The sequence below is a fragment of the Apteryx rowi genome, unplaced genomic scaffold, assembly GCF_003343035.1.
Source record: "Apteryx rowi isolate R43461 unplaced genomic scaffold, aptRow1 scaffold_38, whole genome shotgun sequence".
NCBI classification, from domain to species: Eukaryota; Metazoa; Chordata; class Aves; order Apterygiformes; family Apterygidae; genus Apteryx; species Apteryx rowi.
In genome coordinates this window covers 813134-833772 of record NW_020450307.1, presented here as the reverse complement: position 1 = coordinate 833772, position 20639 = coordinate 813134, and the positions used below count along the sequence as shown (strand labels likewise).

Sequence of the window (20639 nt, the reverse complement as noted above, 5' to 3'; positions counted from 1 at the left end):
TATGGGAGGATTTTTTTTTTTTTTTGAGAATCATCACTGTTAAGCAGATGTTTCTCTTCTTTCAGTCAGGTAGTAGCAGAGAATCTTGCTGTGATCAGGAGGTGTAAGTTTAAGCTCAGGTCTGGATTTGGGCCAGCTGTAAATGGGTACCCGCTGGTACCCATTTGTGCTGGAAAACAAAGTTGGCTAAGTGTGGTGTTGGCTACATCTTTGTGTGCTGTTGGCTACTGAAACTGATGTGCTTTTACTATGCTAGCCCTCTGAGCTGTTAGGTTTAACTGAATTTTGACTTCTCTGAATGCCTAAAAGAAGACCCTTAGGCCAGACAGTGAGGAAATTCTTGCTGTTCTGTCCCTTTTCTTACTCTGTCCTAGGAGAATTTTCACCTGACTTTTTTGCTCTCTGACCGTAGGGATTTGTGCAGAAAGGATCCTGACTGTGACTATTACTTTAGTTTGGATGCTGACATAGTTCTGAAGAACACAGAGACTCTAAGGATCCTGATTGAACAGAACAAGTGAGTTCTTTGGTCTGTGTAATCCTTACTGGGCGTGTTTCACATTGGGAATATGGTGAGATCTTTTATCACTGTGAGATGTGTAAGGCACTAGGTGAACCCTGCTGGGGATGGAATGTTCAGCAAATGCCTCTTATTTGGTCATTTTTTACAGTAGTGGCCAATCCCTGAATTTTAGGCAATGGATGTAAATCATCCCTAGCTTTGCCTTTATATAATGGCTAGAACAAATCAGATTCTAGGAGACCTGTGGCTGGATGCAGTTACATATGAGATTGTGATGGCATTTGCCCTTGCTTAAGTAGAATTTTATTCCACCAGAGTTAGTAGAAGCAGCAGCTGTGTAAGTGAGGGAGAATCTGACTCTTACAGTTGTGTGGTTTATAAATCTTTGTAGCATCCTGTCTTGCAATTCCGTTTTCTTTTGTGCTCGCAGGCTGGTGATTGCCCCGCTGGTAAGTCGGCTTGAGAAGTTGTGGTCAAATTTCTGGGGAGCACTGAGCCCTGATGGGTACTATGCCCGCTCGGAAGATTATGTGGATATTGTTCAAAGGCGGAGGGTGTGAGTATACAAAGATAGTTTCTTACTGATAGAATCCCTTAAATATAAAGCTTGCTGCTGCACATGGTCATCAAACACAACTATGCTTGTGTATAAAAAAAGAAAGTCTACATTCCTAACTGGAACCTGCTATGGGTTCTATCTTGTACAGAGACCATACACACTTCAGGCCGACTTCCTTATGATCAGAGTAAGGGGTTGAGAGTTCTGACAGCTGAAACAGCTTCATTTTATTCATGTCATGTTTTCCCACCTGCATATTATAGTTAGTGTGATTCTTAAAATCCCATAAAAGCTTTCTAAGCTTTATCAGATAGTCTTCATAAAACAGTAGGCGATCCTTGGATGAAAGATTCACAAAATATTATTGTTGTTTCATTTATATTCTTGAGGAGCCCTTTTTTTTAGGTCAGTGTATGCGCAGTAAATGCTGGAAATCAGCTTATGCACTTTTGGCTGGTTCAGTTATTTTAAATCATTGAAAAAAAATTATGTTGATCTCTCTGGGAAGAGGCTCAAGCCATTAATTATGTCCCTAACAGAAACACACAGTAGCAATTAATTGCTTTCACAGCAGACTAGGATTTGTGCTGTTTAAAAGCTCTGGCAATAGAACTGATTTTTCCTGGAATGACAATTCCTGTTGGTATGGTTTCTCCCTACTGATTTGAGTTGGCTCATTTTGGCTAGCCTGGCTGATGTTGCAGGGCTGCCTGCCATCCCATCGAGTCCTGCAGTTTCTTTCTTACTGTTATTTCATGTCTTAGTCTCCTACTTCTGTGTTTCAGCGGGCTTTGGAACGTTCCCTATATCAGTGGCGCTTACATGGTTAAAGCCAACGCTCTGCGATCAGAACTTGACCAGGGAGATCTCTTCCACAGCGGAAAGCTGGATGCTGACATGGCTTTTTGCCACAATGTTCGGAATCAGGTCAGTTGAGGAGACAGAAGCTGGCAGTGGAGGACTACATGCCATGGTGGAGGTGACAAGCTAAAGTGGTTTCAAGGCATTCACCTCTGCCAGGCCATGGGACAGGATGCATTGGCATTACTTGATTCTATGGAGTCTTGGAACAGTGTGGGATTTCTGTCTTGCTGTGAAACCACCCAGAGCCAGGGAGCATTAAATGCAGATCACATTTTTGTTCTTGGACCTATCCAGGGCTGTTCTAAGTGGGGACAGCAGGAGAAAAAGGAAGAACCTCATCTTAGGGCTCCTGCTCTACTCTGCTTCCATCCCTGGCTGATGACAGGCACAGGATTTCTGGCTCTGGCTGTAACCTTTCAGAGTTCCTCATATCCAGGGTGGAAATTGAAGTGAAGGCCCATGGGAGAAAGAATGAGTAGATAAACAGCTTAGAGCCATCATCACTCGAGAACTGTCCAGTGCTTATATTTCATAATGGCTCACAGGAATGTGAGGCCTGGAAACACAGCTTGATTGTTTCCCTTTGTCCTGCAGGGAGTCTTCATGTACCTGACAAATCGGCATCAGTATGGACACATACTCTCTCTGGAGAATTATCAGACAACTCATCTCCACAATGACCTCTGGCAAATATTCAGCAATCCTGAGGTGAGATAACCGGCATGCTCAGCAGGCGTAGCGGTGTGGGATGTGAAGATCTGATGATCAGCTTCACTAATAAGGAAGGTCCAGGCTTTGTTGTATGATGTCTCTCAGGTGGGATGAGGAGCACAGTCACAGAATTTAAAGGCAGGGTGTTTATGTGATTCATAATGACATCTAGATCTCCAAAGCCTGAGAAATACTGCCGTTGCAGCGCCTGACCTTTCATTGCCTCTTTAGCCAGGCTGTACAAAAATGACTAATTTGCTTATCTTTTAACTGCAGGACTGGAGAGAAAAGTACATCCATGAAAACTACACAGCAGCTCTGAAAGGGAAATTGGTGGAAGTGGTAAGAAAACTTTGCTCTTATCCATCAGAATGGGAGATTAGCATCAGGATAATGCTTATATTATCACCATTCTTATTCTCAGAAGTAAGCAGCTCAGCACTACCTCAAGTCTTTCAGATCCAGAGGAAACATGACCTTGAAAGTATTTTTAGGGCCAAATCATTCTTTTAGAAGTACCTGTTCAGCTGCCTTTAAGTAGAAACGGGGCACATGAATCAGAAGGCAAATTTCTATCTTCAGTATTTTAGTTACTTTCCACTTAATCTGACCCTGTCTACCATCTGTCTTGTTTAATTCCTCTTTTCTCAAGCACCTGCCCTTGTTTCTGCCATTCTGACCTGTCCACTTTTTTCCAGCCCTGCCCAGATGTTTACTGGTTCCCCATATTCACTGAGGCTGCATGTGATGAGCTGGTGGAAGAAATGGAACATTATGGCCAGTGGTCCACAGGTGACAATACGGTAAGAAAAAGCAGGAGCTTCTTGATTTCTAGGTCACACCATTTTCCATGAGTATTTGTGGCAATAGTGTCTCCTCTAGGATGGCATTAGATCCAGTGGTTAAACCAGGAAACTGGAGGCAGTAGTCCTAACTTGGCTTCTGATTAACTCTGTGGTTTTGCACACGTTCTCATATGTGAATTGTTTTTTCTGAGTCCTCTGTAGTATCCTCTGAAGCTACAATGTTCAGCCCTTCTGATGGTAATATTGTCTACCTTGTGGGTTTAATTAATGTTTGGAATGAGTTTTCCATCCTGAAAATCCTGATGAATAAACCTTATATTATTTGTAATTACCAGAAACAAGTGCTTTTCATACTTGAAGTCCAAGGTGCCCGTCCTCACAGATGTTTTGATGATTCAATTTCAGGACAGCAGAATACAAGGGGGATATGAGAATGTCCCAACTATTGACATCCACATGAACCAAATTGGCTTTGAAAGAGAGTGGTATAAGTTTCTTCTGGACTATATTGCACCTATCACAGAGAAACTGTACCCAGGATACTATACCAAGGTAGGTATACCTTGGCACCTCCTACTATTGCGACTGTGTAAAGGAAAGGCCTCTAGGTTCTCCTACCGATACGTATACTGTTTCCCAGTATGGAGGAACTCACCCTGGAGTATGACATCAGTATATGCATCAGGAAATACATGATTTTGTGAGAACATTCTCCTGACTTACTGTGTCTCTTCTCTCTTAGCGGTGAAATACAATTTATATGTTACACCATGCCTGGAGCTCAGTAGCTATGGAATACTACAGCCCTGTAACATGTGTGTATTTTGTTCTTCTTCCCTGCAGACTCAGTTTGAGCTAGCCTTTGTAGTTCGCTACAAGCCTGATGAGCAGCCCTCTCTAATGCCTCATCATGATGCTTCCACCTTTACCATTAACATTGCTCTGAACCGAGTTGGAATAGACTACGAGGTAAGTGTTTGTGGGTGTGTCAAGAGCCAGACATGCAGTACCAGCCTTCTGGGAAACCCTTCCCTTATCCATGTCTGGGTTCTTCACACCAAGAAATGCAATTAATGACTGGGTTAGGATAGTGGATTTTTGAATGCCTGTGGCAAGGGATTCCCTGAGCACCTTCCCACACTTTCAGAAGGGCCTCCAGGAGAAGGCAGAGATCCTTTCCCTGACATGCTTTTACCAAGCTGATGCCTCTCTTGTTTTGTTCCTCTCAGGGAGGAGGTTGCCGGTTCCTGCGCTACAATTGTTCCATTCGAGCTCCACGGAAAGGCTGGACCCTAATGCATCCAGGACGCCTGACCCACTATCATGAAGGCCTTCCAACCACCAAAGGGACTCGTTATATCGCAGTGTCCTTTCTTGACCCCTAGGGCCATGCTTCACAAGAAGGATCTTTCCCTGGCCCCACTCACTGCTGACTTTGAGTGGAAGCAGGGAATGCTGCTGAAAGTCTCCAAGGCATCGATCAAAGCTATTTGGATATTGATTTTTAATGATATTTTAAGACTCCACTACTGGAAGATCTCCCTCTCTGATACTGCAGGTAATACCTAGGAACGTTGCTGTAGAATTTGGAAGGAGATTTTGTGCCTTCATTTCCGATTCTTCTCCTCATCCACTGTTTCTTGGAAATGCAATTTACTTGAAACTTCACTGCTCGGTTGGCTTTACAGAAATGCTTTCTTGGACTGGAAATCCAGCTTTTTGGAGGCAAGTCACAAGCTCTCTCTCCAAGTAGCTGGAAGCCCATTTCCATCCACTGCATATACAGGAATGGACATTAGAGAATCATTTCTGGACACTATTCCAAATATAAAATCAATCAGGGAGCTGGCTCCAGGAGTCATAACAGTTAAATGTAATATCAGATGAAACTCGGTAGTAAGAGCCTGAAGTTCATCTGATTCCTTACCTCTTTGCATTCATTGGAAACGTATCATGAAGTTCAAAGCAGCAGCAGTGGCCGTCTAGGTGCTTCCTGTTAGCTAAAGGAAGGTATGCTTCTTACACTTTACCTCTGGGATTAGGCTGAAGAGATTAAAAAAAAATAGCCTCCCTATCTTCTATTACTGCAGCTAGAAGGGAGCATGTATACCCAGACAAATTCAGACCAGGTCAGTATGTGTAGATAAAATCTAAGAAAGGGAAGGCTGAGAACAACTAGATCTGCCAGGAGGGCTTTATTGCTGAATCAGCTCAGCTCTATCCCATATTAAGTTTGTCAAAAGCTCTAATCATCTGATAACAATCCAGAGGCCCCAGTGGTTTTGATGGCTTCATTCCAGTTTTTAGTGATTGTTTTAATAATTTTCTTTGCATCTAACTTGAGTGAGCCATCACTGTAAAACAACTGTTCTCTGTTACTTGGAGGAGATCAATTTTCAGTATTCCCATTATTTGAAATTCCCAAAGAAAACACTCCACTGTAGACGCTTCTGCAGTGGGGGCGAGGCTGATAAAGTGTGTGGTTAGAAAGTGCCATGAGCCTGTGGTGAACTGGTGGGTATAAAAATCTGTCTAGAATAGAATTGTGGTTTATGCATGTTGGAGGGGGAACGGGGAGAAACCTCTTCTGCCGTTGTCTATGAGCTCTGCTGATTAGAAACTTCTATTTTCTGGGTCTGCCATACTAGTACATTTCACAAGCAGTAAATCAATACCAAAAATTGTTCTTAGAAAAAAAGTCTTCCTCATCTAAGTTCTCTCTGCCTCCAGACTCTACCATCTAATTTAATTGTCAGGTGTAGAGACACTTAATCTAGTACTGGGCATATTAACGCAGGCAGAATTGCTCATAGCTTTAGGCTTGTGTGTTTGGACAGGGAATCTTACAGTTTGAACGGACCCCGGGAAGGTGACACAGACCCTTTTCCGCTGCTTTCCATGTGCTTTTTAGGCCTATTTGAATGCTACACACTCATGCACACCAAAGGGAGAAAAATCCAGGCAGGGACAATCCGTTTGAAAAGTAAAAAATTAACTAGCTAACAATTCTTGTTACTGCAATCCCGATGAAATGACTCACATGCTGTTACCAAAGGAAGGGACTTCAGAGGCCAATTACTGAGAAGATGGTGAAAAGGTGTATGTATTTATTCAGCATATTTTTTCAGGTTATTTCGTTGTGTTTTTTCTCTGCCCAGTACAGTGATTGCAGTTAATTCGGGGTCTCCCGCGCTCTGGTATTTCACACAAGATGTACAATTTCAAGCAGGGGAGTTTGCATTAAACCATTACCAAACGGTGGCGTTTCGGGGGTGTCGTTCCTTCACCCGGGGGCGTGAAGGGCTGCAGGGCGCTGCGGGCGGCGGCGCCTCCCAGCGCGGAGCCCCGCGCCGCCCACAGCTCCCGTGAGCCTTCGCGCGGGGCGCGGCGGCCCCCTCAGACTACGACTCCCATGAGGCGCTGGGAAAGCGCCCGCCGGTCGCCGGGCGATGACGTATAGGCGCCTCGGGCGACGCTGGTGACGATGCCGTGGGGGTAAGATGGCGGCCTTGCGGGAGGGACGGTGAAGGTGAGAGGCGGGGTGCCGCCTGACGGGAGGGGAGGGGAGCTGCGGCGGCCGGTGCTGTTCGGGGCTGTGCCGGGGCTGTCGGCGGCGCGGCGGACGGGGTAGGCCGGGTGCTGATCTCCCCGCGGGCGGCGGCCGCGGCGGGCAGGCTCCTGCCTTCCCTCAGAGGTGCGCGGGGAAGGGGGGGGGGGCGCGCGCTTCCCGCTGTTGCCCGGCGCGTGAGGGGAGCGGGGGGGGGGCGGCACGCGCTTCCCGCCCTCGCGTGAGGGGACGAGGAAGGGGGGCGGCACGTGCTTCCCGCCCGTTGCGCGGCGCTTCGTGCCCGCCCTGTGAGGCCTGAGGAGACGGCGATGGTGGTGGTGGTGGGGGGGCTCTTTGAGCAGCCCCAGCGCCTTATTCCCTGGTCCCTCTGCTGCAGGGACAGGCTGGAGTCGGCGCCGCGGGAAGGAGCTGCAGGACGGGCTCCGGCTGGGGAGAGGGGGGCGGCAGGAGCGGATCGTTCACGCACAAGGCAGACTCGTGCTGGCCATGCCTGACCTGTGAAAACGCAACTCCCACCCTCAAAGTAAGCGCACAGCTGGGGGACGTGATCGCTGAGGTGAGCTGTGGGCCTGCCTATCGGGAGAGAGAAGGAAAGATGAGTTTTGTTTTGTTTTCTGGTGTTTGAATAATTTCTAATTGTAGAGAATGGGGCAAATTATTTGGGAAAGACAGAGTGCTTTCTTTAAAATACATGTTTGCTCAGTTCTTGGTAGACATCTGCACTCATTTCTTTTTTTAAATGAAGGAGGCTTAGTTAAATAGTTGAYGTTTGGTGAGTTACCTTTATTTACTGTTGTTTTTCCCCATAGCGCAATGTCCCTGTTGTTTACTCGTTCCAAGTCAATCGTTGCAGTGAAGAAGGATAAAAGACACATGGCTGAGGTAAATGCTTCTCCACTTAAACATTTTGTCACTGCAAAGAAGAAAATCAATGGTATCTTTGAACAGCTGGCTGCATACATCAATGAGAGCTCCTTGTTCCTGGAAGGTAAGCTATATTTTTGAACTACAGGTCTGTAAGAGTGCTTTGTCTTTTTCAATAATTCTCCACRCACACACACACCAAAAAAGATTCATTTAGTTAATGGTACCACTAGACTTGTTCTTATTTTTACTTACATGTGTGTGTAGCTTTATATACAAATATATACAAATATTTATATGAAGGAGAGAAAATCATTCTACTGAGTGAAACCCAGGCTTTATGTTTTAAAGTTGGCTTAAGTTTATGCCTGTCATGGAGCTGTGTATAAAGCTATGTTTTTGGTTTTTATATTGTTTTGGATTTTTTTAGTGGAAAATTCAAAGTCCTTTAGGTTTTGTGTTCTATAATCCTTTCAGCGTCACTGCTGGTGGCATGTAATACTTTTCAATAATTGCCTTTAACAGCTTAAGACCCAGATAACAGATTATTTGAGGATGCTGGAGTGTTTGAAATGTTAGCTCCCTTCTGTTTAAGGCAGTCTTAAGGGTGAGAATCCTTTCTAGGAATACAAAAGATTCCAGCTGATAAACACTGATGCAAATTGCCTCAGGGCATGATTGCATGTTTCAAGGCTGCCCATGAAGCCATTTTGTTACGTGTGTTAAATCATACAGAGATCTTTCACCAAATACTAGATGGATTACTTCTGGAATTCTGAGGCATGGTTTATTTTGATTTTTAGAAACACACAGGAATGTGGAGCTTGACCCTGTCACCACAGAAGAGCAGGTATTGGAAGTCAAAGGTTACCTCTCAAAAGTCAGTGGCATTAGTGAAGTGCTGGCAAGGCGACACATGAAAGTGGCTTTTTTTGGAAGGTGAGTCACATGTTCATTTTGCCTATGCTGCCCTACTCTGTAAAGCAACTGGCATCTTTAGGATCGTAGCCAATAAAAATATTTATAGAAACACAAGTGGTCCAGCTTCTGAAATGCAGTGTGTGGCAGAAGTCCCTGGTACTAGTCCTGTTGTAAATTGAAAATAAATATTGTAGAACACAACACTCTAATTTGGAGAATTTTTAAGAAAATGGAACGGTGTTTTTGCAGGTTGCCTATGGCACCTAATTTGTTAATGCTTCTGGAACTGGTTAGATTTGGAGAACTTCCTGTCTTTGATACCAAAATGAGTATACCTGAATCTCAGAAGTTCAGTTGTACCATTCTTTAATCTACCTTCAGGACAAGCAATGGAAAAAGCACTGTGATAAATGCCATGCTATGGGACAAAGTCCTTCCTTCCGGGATTGGACACACCACCAATTGTTTCCTGCGTGTAGAAGGAACAGATGGGCATGAAGCTTTCCTGCTTACTGAAGGCTCAGAGGAAAAGAAGAGTGTTAAGGTACTACAACTCTGTTAAGCATAAGATAAAGAGCTCTGTCCCAATTCTTAGAAGCTGCAGAAAAGGAAAGGAACAATAAAGTTAAATGACTATGAATAAATTTGGGTTCACAGTAAAGGATTTTAATTGTTAAAGAGAAGATCTGAAGAACAAGTTTTGATATAAGAAGGGAAGAGTAGAGCAGGCTATAGGATGCAACTTTTTCATTTTATGGAAAGGATTATGTGTTATAGTTGTCAGTGATAACAGGGAGCTGAAGATGACCCAGAAGGTTCTTCCAAGCTTTGACTGACTGACAGAAGTCACAGCCTTCTTGAGGATTCCTCAGTAGCCTTCCCTGACAGGAAAATTTCTCAAACTCTCACTGGGTGGTTGCCTTTTGAGTGGGAGACTCGTGCACGTTTCATTTGGAAATGATCTGAAGCAGAGTTTTGTTTTTTATTGTCTGTGAACAGCTCTAATGGGGAGATAATTTTATTAACAGGTCTTAGCACACAGGAAATGTTGTAAATTGTCCATCTCTTTCTTAAACAGACTGTAAACCAACTGGCTCATGCTCTTCATCAAGATGAACTTCTGGATGCTGGCAGTTTAGTCAGCGTTATGTGGCCCAATTCTAAATGTCCTCTCTTAAAGGATGACCTAGTGTTGATGGACAGGTGAGAGATATCTTTCTTTCCTCTCCTGTTTATCACAGAGTTAGTACAGTAACAAACGTAAGAAAATTGACCCTGTTCTAGTCTAGGATAGTGACAAAATCCTTCTCTGTAATTAACAGAYGGAGTTTCTCTTTACTGTTACTTCCTTTTAGGCTGCACTCTTTATCCCCTCAGAACACGGTGTAGCTCACACATGGGAAATGAATACCTGAAGAGCTGGAAYGTTTCTTTCTACTTGCTTGTGTTTAAATTATATTTCAGATGTCTTCACACCATAGTAATGTTGTCTTTCCTTTTATTGCTAGCCCTGGCATTGATGTAACCACAGAGCTGGACAGTTGGATTGACAAGTTCTGTCTAGATGCTGATGTATTTGTACTGGTGGCAAATTCTGAATCTACGTTGATGCAAACTGTACGTTCGAGTCCCCTTGTTAATGTTCAGTTAATTTGGCTACAAGTTTAAACATTTTGACATGTTAATCTAAGAGGTTTTGTTCCATCTTGCTTAGGAGAAACAATTCTTCCACAAGGTGAATGAACGTTTGTCTCGACCAAATATATTTATCTTAAATAACCGCTGGGATGCATCTGCTTCTGAACCAGAATACATGGAAGAGGTTTGTGGTGTGTTTAAATTCCTTCTCTTTGCATGAACATTGCAGAATCCATTTTGACTCTTCTCTTTGTGGGTAGAGTCACAAGGTGTTAGATGTGATCAATTCACAGTYTAACTACTGTAGTGTGTAGACTAATGGTCAGAACGGGACTCTTAACATTTCTGAGCTGGAAGCTAAGAGCTTCACAGGGGTCTCTTGAGGTTACATCACTTGGATAACCTCTGGAAGATTCTATAAAACAGCAWGGAAATTTTTCTTATTCTTTGACTGGTAGCTTAGACCAGCAGAGGGCATCTGATTGCCTGATCTAACTGTTAGGATGTGGAGTCCAAAGTGGATTTAACTGCATGCGGGGTTTATTCTTCAGGTGCGTCGGCAGCACATGGAGCGGTGTACCAGTTTCCTGGTAGATGAGCTGGGTGTGGTGGATCGAGCCCAGGCAGGGGATCGAATTTTCTTTGTGTCAGCAAAAGAAGTGCTGAATGCCAGGATTCAGAGGGCTCAAGGGATGCCAGAAGGAGGTGAGGAAAGCTAACAGAAATTTCCATCCCTTTTTTTTAAGGGAGGAAAATAGAGAATATCTTGTCCACCAAATGGATAAAACTGGAGGGGGTCAGAGTATTAGGAGAGCAGCCAAAAACAAACGAGGTAACTTAGCAGCAGCTCTACCGCATTGACTTCAAAGTAAAGCAGGAGTATTTCCTGGTGTCCAATATTTGATTGCTTTTGTGAAAATTAAGTGGTTGTTTTGTACTTTCCTTCTCTTAGGTGGAGCATTGGCAGATGGATTTCAAGTGAGAATGTTTGAGTTCCAGAACTTTGAGAGAAGATTTGAGGTGAGCGTTATGTGTACTACACTTTCTTTTAAGTTTTTTTTATTCCTGAATGGCTGGGGACTAGAGTAAACATGGAGTGAACCACATCTTGAAAATAAATGATACAGGAAAGAAATTGGGTTAGTATGCTTCTGACTGATGCTAACCTTGACTGCCTCTTGTATACAGGAATGTATCTCTCAGTCTGCAGTAAAAACAAAATTTGAGCAGCATACAGTGAGAGCAAAACAGATTGCCGAAGATGTTCGTCTTATCATGGATTCTGTGCACGTTGCCGCCCAGGAACAGCGGTGAGGAGATGCTGATGCTTGGTGCTTGCATGACTGAAGCTTGCATTCTGGGAGCAATCCAAGGGAATGTGAACATCTCTGAATGTAAAATGCAAAGCAGAATATAGAGTGTTTAGAAGTGGTAGGGACATGTACCTGTAGTTTTGCCGCTAGTAGACTGAGAGTATTAGAGGGGATCCTCCTTTTTGTTCTGTATGCTATGCATATGTAACACATTTCAGATGTTGCCGCTTTTGCTCTTGGGCTGGAAAATCTCGTCTCTGGAATTCCAAAAGTATTCATAGATCAGAGATGTGTTGATCTGGCTTTTTGATGAGCACTTCTTTTCATCAGAGTTTACTGTCTGGAAATGCGAGAGGAACGACAGGAACGTTTAGGTTTTATTGATAAACAGCTGGAGCTCCTTACTCAAGACTACAAGCGGAAGATAAAACAGATCACAGAAGAAGTGGAGAGACAGGTAAGGAAAAGTCGCTGCTTAAAAAAGAGAGAAGAGATTGTCTGAAACAGTCACCAACATGGTGGGAGAAACACTAAGTACCAACAAAGATTTGAAGTTTTAGAGATGTAGTGAAGGAATGTTTTCAGAAAAAAAATTTTTYTTTCTTTCTTTGAGGTAATAAAACAGATGAGTAGAATATTTGGGAGGAAATTTGAGATGCTCGTTTAAGATGCTTTGAATAAACAATGAGATCTTGATTCRTGTGTAAAGCATTATTGCTACTACACTTCAGTCTTAAATGCTTCCTAAAATGCTAAAACCTTTCAAATATTCTTCCTTTTTATTTTTGACTAAAATAATGCAAATATTGTTATTGTTAATAACAACATGCTGTCTTAACTGTATTATAAGTATACAGAAATGGCTTGTTTGTCTTTTGCAGACTTTATTTTAATCCCTTTTTTTTTTGTCTGCATTGTTATATAGAACATAGGTCTGTATATTTCTGAGCCATGACCGATACAACATTCTTGGTTTGCACGCCACCGATATTGCATTTTGCGGTTGACCCACAAAGGCCCAAGTGCCTCTGCAAAATCATAGTGCTTACTGATCGTTAGTGCTTATTAAATGTGTGGTTCCAGTGGTGGTTTTCCATCTCTCCTTGGAGCAGAATGTTTAGTAACTCTGTCCTGCGTGGCTGTTTCTCCAGGTATCAAATGCAATGGCTGAAGAAATTAGACGGCTTTCAGTGTTGGTAGATGAATACCAAGCAGATTTCCATCCATCTCAAGTAGTTCTTAAAGTTTACAAGAATGTAAGTGATGTTTGCTTTTGACAGGTTGCATAAGCCATCCAAGCAGGATTTTTCTGGTCTGAGTCAGTAATTATGCCAGCTCTTTGAGGTACTTAACATTCTGCCAATTAGGGTATGAACCAAGCTTTTCATATTTGTCTTGCATTGGGATAATTCTTGTAACAAGTGACTTCCAAAAAAGGAAGGAAATGGATTCTTTTTTAGATTAACCTCAGTGAAAAACTGATACATTATACATGTATTGCATTGTATAAATTCAACAGAAAATTTCCTAGAATATAGAGTTCATGTGAGATGTCTTGATTTGTTTTTTCTTCTCTTTCACTGAAGAAAGGAAAAATAGATAAAACTAATGTTAGAGCTGTGGGCAGTTGAATGTATGTTCCTGTTTTGAGAGGTTGGGTGGGGTTTTTTTGTTTTTTTTGTTTGTTTGTTTGTTTTTTTCCAACTGGCTAGAACCTGTGAGTTGTATCTTACCTATGTTTGTAACCAGTATGTTTGTAACCAGTATGTCCAGTAACCCTTTTTTGTTTCTGTCAGGAGCTGCATAAACACATTGAGGAAGGTCTGGGCCGTAACATGTCCGAGCGCTGCTCCAATGCTATCACAGCTTCCCTGCAGACAATGCAGCAAGAAATGATAGGTCAGTTCAGCAGACAGTGTTTCTCTTTCTCTTTCCTTTACTGTAATGCAAAACAACTAGGTGGATATTCCGTGTTTCTCTCTACTCTGCTGGCTGATGTGCAGCTGGCAACTGCTGAACTTCCATCTTTATTAGTAATGCTTTAGGTTAGAGGACTAGTTATTCATGCTTTTTCTACTCTGTGCCTGAACTTGTGCCCTGATTTGCTAATAAATGTAATCATTCAGCTTAATCCTTCATGAGGATGAGAGGAATTGTGCCTTTGGAAGATTCAGATTCACAGACCGGGATCTTAATGAAACATGSATGACTCATGACTAGATGCCTGTCTGCATGTTGCCTTTAACAGGAGTATGGAGCCTAAATGCCTTTTAGAACTGATCCTCAGATCTTGTTTTCCAAGATGTTGCTGAACTATAAATTTTGCCAGATACCTGAGTGTTTTGGGAGGGTCCATAGAAGAATTTCCTTCTGAGCTGATGTAGAGATATAAGCACTGAAGAATAATTTCTGTGAGATGTCTCTCGCTTTGCAACATGTTCGGCTTTAGGAACTTTAAGATACTAACAACAATTATTGTAAAGGATAGGTCGGTCAGTAACCACCCTGATTACAGAATGAAAGTCCAGTTAGTTCTAGTGAAACCAATAGCCCTTTTTGAATTGTGTTTATTTTCTATCTATGCAGATGGTTTAAAACCCCTTCTCCCAGTCTCTTTGCGGGGCCAGATAGATATGTTAATTCCCCGACAGTGCTTCACTCTCAGCTATGATCTGAACTGCGACAAGCTTTGTGCTGACTTCCAAGAGGACATAGAATTTCATTTCTCTCTTGGATGGACGATGCTGGTGAATAGGTTTTTGGGACCAAAGAATGGTCGTCGGGCCTTGATGGGCTATAATGACCAGGTAAGATACCTTATTGCATGGTCAATGGAAGGTCTAATACTCACTGATTCCAGTGGCTGGTGATGCTTTGTTGGTGGGAAGGGCTGTGTCTTGTATTCTGTTTTTTTCCTGTACTTTTTTTTTTTGTCTTGCTTTTCTAATTAGATTCAACGCCCTTTAACACCAGCAAATCCCAGTCTGCCTCCTTTGCCTCAGGGTTCTATGACCCAGGAAGAGCTCATGGTGTCTATGGTGACTGGACTGGCCTCATTAACTTCCCGAACTTCCATGGGGATCCTCGTGGTTGGTGGCGTGGTGGGTTGACAAYCTGAGAAGCATTTATATAAATAATGTTGGAGCACTGACTTGAAAAGTACCTACCTTGCTGATTTCTGTAGGTGTCTGTGATTCACAGAGAGCAAAATACTTTCTCTTTTGATCTTCCATTTGTGTATAAATATTGAGCTTATTTTACCTACTAGTTAGGGTTGGAGCCAGAGTTGTGAAGATAAAAGGAAAACCTTCAAAGCATGTTAAAAAAAACACATGAGGTTGTCTCTGATACTTCTGTGAGAATAAAAGAAAAACGAGTATTTTTCTTTTCCTATTGACAGAGGAGTCAGAACAGAGGTCAAAGCTGAAATTTCTGCCAGCAGCCTCTGATTGTGTGCATCTTCATTCCTGGAAGGGGAAGAGAGTGCTTAATTTTAGACACTATGCCTAAATTTTCTCAGAGAAGCTCAGAACTTCCTGCTTTTCTGTCTTCTGGAAAAAATAAATAAATGTTTTGAATCCTAAATCTCCCAAAAATAGAGAAGAGCAGTAGATGTAACTTAAGTTACTTGGTAATCCTAGTGTCTGTTCCAGGAAGAATACAACCTCTCCAGTGCCAGTTCCATATCTGCATAGTGTTCTAGCATCAGAGTATCTAGGGACGGATGATTTCTCAAAGAGGAGATGGCTGCCTAAAAATGCCTTTTACCTCAGAAACAGAGATTCTGTGAACAGGAGAATGTGCTTCTGCACTTGTAGGTGTAGTTTAAATGTCCTGGAAAAGTTAAGCCATAGAGCATCCCAAAGTTTAGGTTAGGCATTTTTATTTTGTAGACTAGACATCACTTGCAGGCTGTTTGACCAATGAAATCACTTGCAATCTATCTTTTGTAGGTTTCTGGCTCATTTTCACGTGCCTAAAATAAGTGCAGTGCTCTGTGCACCGTTGTAAAGAGTTAGCATTGTTCCTGAATGATGATCATGTCTTTTTCTTTCTTTGTTTCCTGTGCTGATTTTAGGTCTGGAAGGCTGTGGGTTGGAGACTGATTGCTCTTTCTTTTGGCCTTTATGGGCTCCTTTACGTATATGAACGTCTCACTTGGACCACAAAAGCAAAGGAGAGAGCTTTCAAACGTCAGTTTGTAGAGTATGCCGGTGAGAAGCTGCAGCTTATCGTCAGTTATACAGGTTCCAATTGCAGTCACCAAGTCCAACAGTAAGTTGCCTACATTCAGCTAAAATCTCTTCTAATTTCTGTTGGGTTTTTAAGATAATATTCCTTGCAAAAACAAGACAAGTTTGTATATTGAACTCCAGATTTAAAAATAYGTAATGATACATGTGTTTAAAAACAATATTATGTTTGGTGAATCACCTGATTTTTGGCGATCACCAATGTTTGGATGCTTTTTAGCATTAGCCTTGATTTGATATACTTGAATCTTTCAATCAAGTTGCTCTGTCTCCCAAAACATTCTCATGCAGAAATGGAAAGATGTTTTCATTGTGAGCTTTCCAGAGTCAGTATCATCACTGCACATCAAAAGGATTTATTTTGTGATTTTGGTGCTTGATATTACCTTTCATCATCTCCAACTATTCTTCTCCTCCCTGTTTTGTAGAGAACTTGCTGGAACATTTGCCCATTTGTGTCAGCAAGTGGATGTCACACGGGAGAATCTTGAGCAGGAAATTTCTGCCATGAATAAAAAAATTGAAATTTTGGATTCACTGCAGAGCAAAGCAAAATTGCTCAGGTTAGATTTTCTTATCACATATACACAAACATCTGCATATAATAGTTTTTCCTGTGATTTAGAGATTGCCTCAAGTTGTTCAGATTATGATGTGTCTTTGAGTGCAGTCCTTCTTCCACCATAGTTTCTGATGTGAAGACATCAAACCTCTTTCTCTGCCAGATAGCATTCCCTTACACTATTACATGAAAAATAATTTGTTGCCATCTWTTGCAATACCTCACTGAGATACTATAACAATATCCTGTAGTCTCTGTAATGGACAAAAAAGTCTCTTGGATGTTGGGGGAGAAAAGATATTCTTGAGGGATTGGTGAGCAGTGGACTCTTCTGTTCTTTTTTTCTTTTGCTAGAAGAAGGAAAGATGCTAAGCMCCTGCACTGTCAAGCCTCACTTACCTTCTGACTTGTAAAACATCTTTTCCTTCTCGCTTTTGATCTGTTCAGAATTACAGTTCCTCTCTACTTCCCCMAAAAGTCAAGTCCTCTACTCTTATAAGCTCTACTCTTATAAGCTGAAGGAAAGCATCAGTTTGGAATAGACCTCCGTGGTGCTCCTCCGTGCCTTGCTATTGACTAGTCTTAATCATGCTGCTTTTAGATTGGCTTGAAAAGAGCTATTTTATTCATCTAATGGAGACTACTTTTGTCTTTGCAGGAATAAGGCAGGCTGGCTGGACAGCGAACTCAACATGTTCACACATCAATACCTGCAGCAAAGCAGATAGTGTGGGAAGAAAAGAAAATCAAGTTTCCCTTCAATGCTCTCTTAACTACTGCAGAGAACATGGTGGGTGATGGAATCCCTAAAGGGACGAGCAAAAGCCAATTGCTACGTTTCCAGTCACTGTGTGAACAATAGGATTCTGCTTCCCTGTTTTGTGTCCCACCTCTAAACACTAGCTGTTTGTAACGTATTTTTCCTGCTTGGGAGGCTGRGCTACTTCAGAAGGAATGTCTGCCTCATACATTAACAGGGGGCTTTTTAAAGCAAAATGAAATTCAGTAACAGTCAATTTAAAAAAGCAAACAAACGTGTATCAGGTTAAGTCATTCTAACGCATCTTTCGGTATGGATTCATTTTACTACATGCAGATAGAACTTTTGCRTTCAAAGCCCCAAGTTCATGTATGTGTGATAAGCAGCTATTTGTCTAAACACAGATTTCTCATGGCACACAGGCATAAAGATGGTTTCACAGTACTTTTACAGCCCGTGATAGTGTATCTCCTAGGTTAACCTTCAGTTACTAYGAAACATGACAAAGAACAACTGGGCCTTATCTCTTCATAGAAAAGTTTATTGCTGTCAGCATGTTCAAACCTAGGAACAAAACCAGTTATCTCACAGAGTGAGAGAGATTAAGATTTTGCTTTAGTAAATTTACTGTCTTTGGGGTTGGTTTCTTCTTCAGAGCTCTTCAGTTCAGCAAAGCAGCCTGGCCCATTTCGCATCATAGACAAATAGTTTGCAAAGACAAAACTAGCTCCTGTGAAGGAGCTAGTATTGATTTTGATGTCTTGATAATTTGGCAGYTTGTTGAGGAAGAAAAACAGGACTCAAAAGGAAAGCCAGTTGACAGAATGTAAATAACTGCATTATGAGATAAGTTGATGAATGTGTTTTTTTGGAAATGCACAGCTGTGTTTCTGGAAGCAGGACTTCGGAATTCCATTACAACTACTTGGCCACAAGGACGGCATGTGGATTACAAGCTGTAAGAGATTTTGCTTCGTGTAGAGTTTCCATGGGATGGTACAGTCCATGCAGTAATATGATTTAATGTATTTTCCTTTTTGTTAAAACAAGAGTACAAGGATGAGCTGACAAGTGCAGCTCTYTTAGTGTTGGAGAGACCTGTCCTTGCTATTTCATGCCTGGACAAGATTGGGTGAAGGMAAYTTTTTTTTTTTTTTAATGCTCTCTATTGGCAAACAGATCAAATTGAACTTTGAGTTTTCTCTGATGCAATTCTTAATTTTGAGTCTAAGATTTAGGAATTGTAAGGACTTGAGGCTCTTCCTGTTGTAATTGACAGAGAAGAAATTCCCACTGATTTCAGTAGCACTAGGATCAGGTTCCTTTGTTGCAAAATTTATTTTCCACTTGGTAGATTAGTATTGTACCGCATGACCTTTCTGTCGTGTTCCCCCCCCCCCCCCCCCAGTGTTTCTAAGGAATCCAGAATCGGACCCTACAGTTCTGGGGTTAATACCAACCTAAATCTGTCCAGCATCAAACATATTAGAAAATATGGGTTGTCTGTGAGCAGGTCCCAGCTGTGAGTTTAGAACTACAGAAAGGTGTTTGTGGGTTTTTTTTTGTCATATTGACAATGAGACTTTTTACTTCAAAATGGTATCAACTGGCCTTAGGATTTCTCATTCATGCTTGGATGCAAGTATACTTGCCTGTGACAAATCCACTGCTTCGTATGAAGTTCCTGAAAGAAGCAGCTGCCTGATACTTGAGGAAGGAAAAAACAGTGAAGTGTCAGTAAATACTTGAAGCTATTTTAACCTTTGCAGTAAGATTTGAAGCATCTTGAGTCAGGAGCTGGTAGGTTGAGACTTTTGTTATGTCCCTGGAATATAGGAAGCAAACAACTGAGTACTAGAGTAGACAGAAGGAGTGGATTCCACAAAGAGATTAAGTGCTTCATAAATTGGTGTTAGGGGAACAAATTTTTCACTTCCAGTGGACAGCTTTGAATCCAACCCAAATTAAATAGCCATTTTCACCTGAGGGCTCTTCATTGGCTGTGATCAGTCTCCTCAGGCAGTCACCAGGGCTTKGGTGTATGGCTTGAATGTGAGATCTGCGAATGGGTAGGAAAGAAACTTGAGTCCTTGCCTCTGGAARTGTATTCTGTAGGTTTGTCATGAAKTATACCAGAATAAGTGGAATTACCCACTATTATTCTGCTGCGGGTATTATGGGAATAAATTCAGATCTTGAGTTTCCCAAGCTATCCCTTCAGCATCTGTAATAAGCTATGTACCATGCAGTTGAGTTAAAACATTAAGCACATCCCTGACACAACAGGCAATTTGCCGATTCCAGGTAGAGGAAGGTGATGATGTGCTACTCAGCAGCTCTAGACTACCTGAAGTGCTGACCAGACTTTTGAAGATGTGTGCTGCTGGCATCTCTAACAGGCCTTAAGGGGAAATCTGATAAGTGATGTGATCTTCAAAGCTGGTGTTTGTTCTGTAAAGGGAAAGAGATTGGCGGGTTCTTAGAATCTGGCGTCTTGCTGTTGCATGCGTTTCTGATACTGTTCAGATTTTGGTGAGGTAGGCTTTCTTGCTGTAACATTGAAACATAACCTACAGAATGGGGGAAAGAACCACTTGAATTTTTTAAGAAGTAAAACTGCTAGCATGGGCGGGGAAGTATTTGTTTAAGTATGTGYGTAACCCCTGTCACTAGAAGCCAAGTGATTGAGAATCAGAGTTTAACAGAATTGACTATGAGTTGGATTCCTCTCAAAGAAGATGGCTGTACTTCTTTAATTCAGATTGGTGGAGGAATGGACACTATCAGCAAGGAGGTTTTTATTTTCTGCTTTCTGTAAGGACTGATAAAATAATCCTTAGAGCAGGTAATTCCAAGAGCAAGCTCCCCCAAGCTCTTATTAAAGAAGGCCAGCTAAATGCACTTTATCTTATTGCTGCTACTTATTTTTCTTGTTATGTTGATGGAGCTCTTCAAAATACTCTTACCGGTGAGTTTTCTCTCTGCTGTATTTAAGGTGATAAATTTGCATGAATTGTTGCTGTATCAATGCTGTAAACATTGGAAACCAAAATAAAAATGAATTGGGAAAATGATTTCTCCTGCTCTGTTCTGCATGCCTTCATGTAAAGGCTTCAAGTGTAAGTATAATACACGATGCCCTGCTACTGTGTCGTGCTGAGTTGCTTGTTTGATAGTAGCGGTCTTAAAACTGCGGTGTCGTTGTGACAGGCTTAGCGAGGAGAGCAGCGATGCTGCGTTACCTGCTGGAAAGCTTGCGAGATTCCTCTTTAAGTTGGGGAGTTTTCCCTCGGAAGG

At 42.0% G+C, this 20639-nt stretch overlaps 3 protein-coding genes across 5 annotated transcripts in view; all 3 read left to right on the top strand.

The window, feature by feature from the left end:
- The window catches only part of PLOD1 (procollagen-lysine,2-oxoglutarate 5-dioxygenase 1), a 17922-nt gene extending 11200 nt beyond the window's left edge, over positions 1 to 6722 (top strand). Inside the window, exons 11-19 of the mRNA XM_026073996.1 lie at positions 413 to 517; positions 954 to 1079; positions 1868 to 2009; positions 2541 to 2654; positions 2934 to 2999; positions 3356 to 3460; positions 3869 to 4015; positions 4307 to 4432; positions 4693 to 6722. Of these exons, the coding sequence (XP_025929781.1) occupies positions 413 to 517; positions 954 to 1079; positions 1868 to 2009; positions 2541 to 2654; positions 2934 to 2999; positions 3356 to 3460; positions 3869 to 4015; positions 4307 to 4432; positions 4693 to 4848 (1087 nt within the window). The 3' untranslated portion in view covers positions 4849 to 6722. The remainder of the gene's footprint in view (positions 1 to 412; positions 518 to 953; positions 1080 to 1867; positions 2010 to 2540; positions 2655 to 2933; positions 3000 to 3355; positions 3461 to 3868; positions 4016 to 4306; positions 4433 to 4692) is intronic.
- Positions 6723 to 6956: 234 nt separating this feature from the next.
- On the top strand, positions 6957 to 20416 carry MFN2 (mitofusin 2). 3 transcript variants are annotated; one of them, XM_026074154.1, is made up of 19 exons: positions 6957 to 6992; positions 7408 to 7554; positions 7841 to 8019; positions 8699 to 8834; positions 9198 to 9360; positions 9895 to 10019; positions 10325 to 10433; positions 10531 to 10638; positions 11006 to 11159; positions 11407 to 11474; positions 11643 to 11764; positions 12098 to 12224; positions 12919 to 13023; positions 13564 to 13666; positions 14354 to 14574; positions 14719 to 14868; positions 15846 to 16042; positions 16449 to 16583; positions 17241 to 20416. In XM_026074154.1, exons 3-19 carry the CDS (start codon positions 7845 to 7847, stop codon positions 17308 to 17310), a joined length of 2268 nt encoding a protein of 755 aa, XP_025929939.1. In that variant the 5' UTR covers positions 6957 to 6992; positions 7408 to 7554; positions 7841 to 7844; the 3' UTR covers positions 17311 to 20416. The 3 variants fall into 3 exon arrangements, 2 of the variants coding, with proteins under 2 accessions (XP_025929939.1, XP_025929938.1); XM_026074153.1 differs by having other exon boundaries at positions 7408 to 7587; XR_003254887.1 differs by lacking the exons at positions 16449 to 16583; positions 17241 to 20416 and having other exon boundaries at positions 7408 to 7587; positions 14719 to 14947; positions 15846 to 15926.
- The window catches only part of MIIP (migration and invasion inhibitory protein), a 7748-nt gene continuing 7492 nt past the window's right edge, over positions 20384 to 20639 (top strand). The window contains exon 1 of the mRNA XM_026074171.1: positions 20384 to 20461. The gene's annotated coding sequence lies outside the window, so the exon portion shown is untranslated. The remainder of the gene's footprint in view (positions 20462 to 20639) is intronic.

What these genes read in the sequence shown, in the direction of transcription:
- MFN2 (XM_026074154.1), top strand. Translation starts at nt 7,845, where the DNA reads ATGTCCCTGTTGTTTACTCGTTCCAAGTCAATCGTTGCAGTGAAGAAG. An exon ending in GAGCTCCTTGTTCCTGGAAG is followed by an intron (nt 8,020 to 8,698) that starts GTAAGCTATATT and finishes TTTGATTTTTAG; the next exon opens with AAACACACAGGAATGTGGAG. An exon ending in AACCAGAATACATGGAAGAG is followed by an intron (nt 10,639 to 11,005) that starts GTTTGTGGTGTG and finishes TTTATTCTTCAG; the next exon opens with GTGCGTCGGCAGCACATGGA.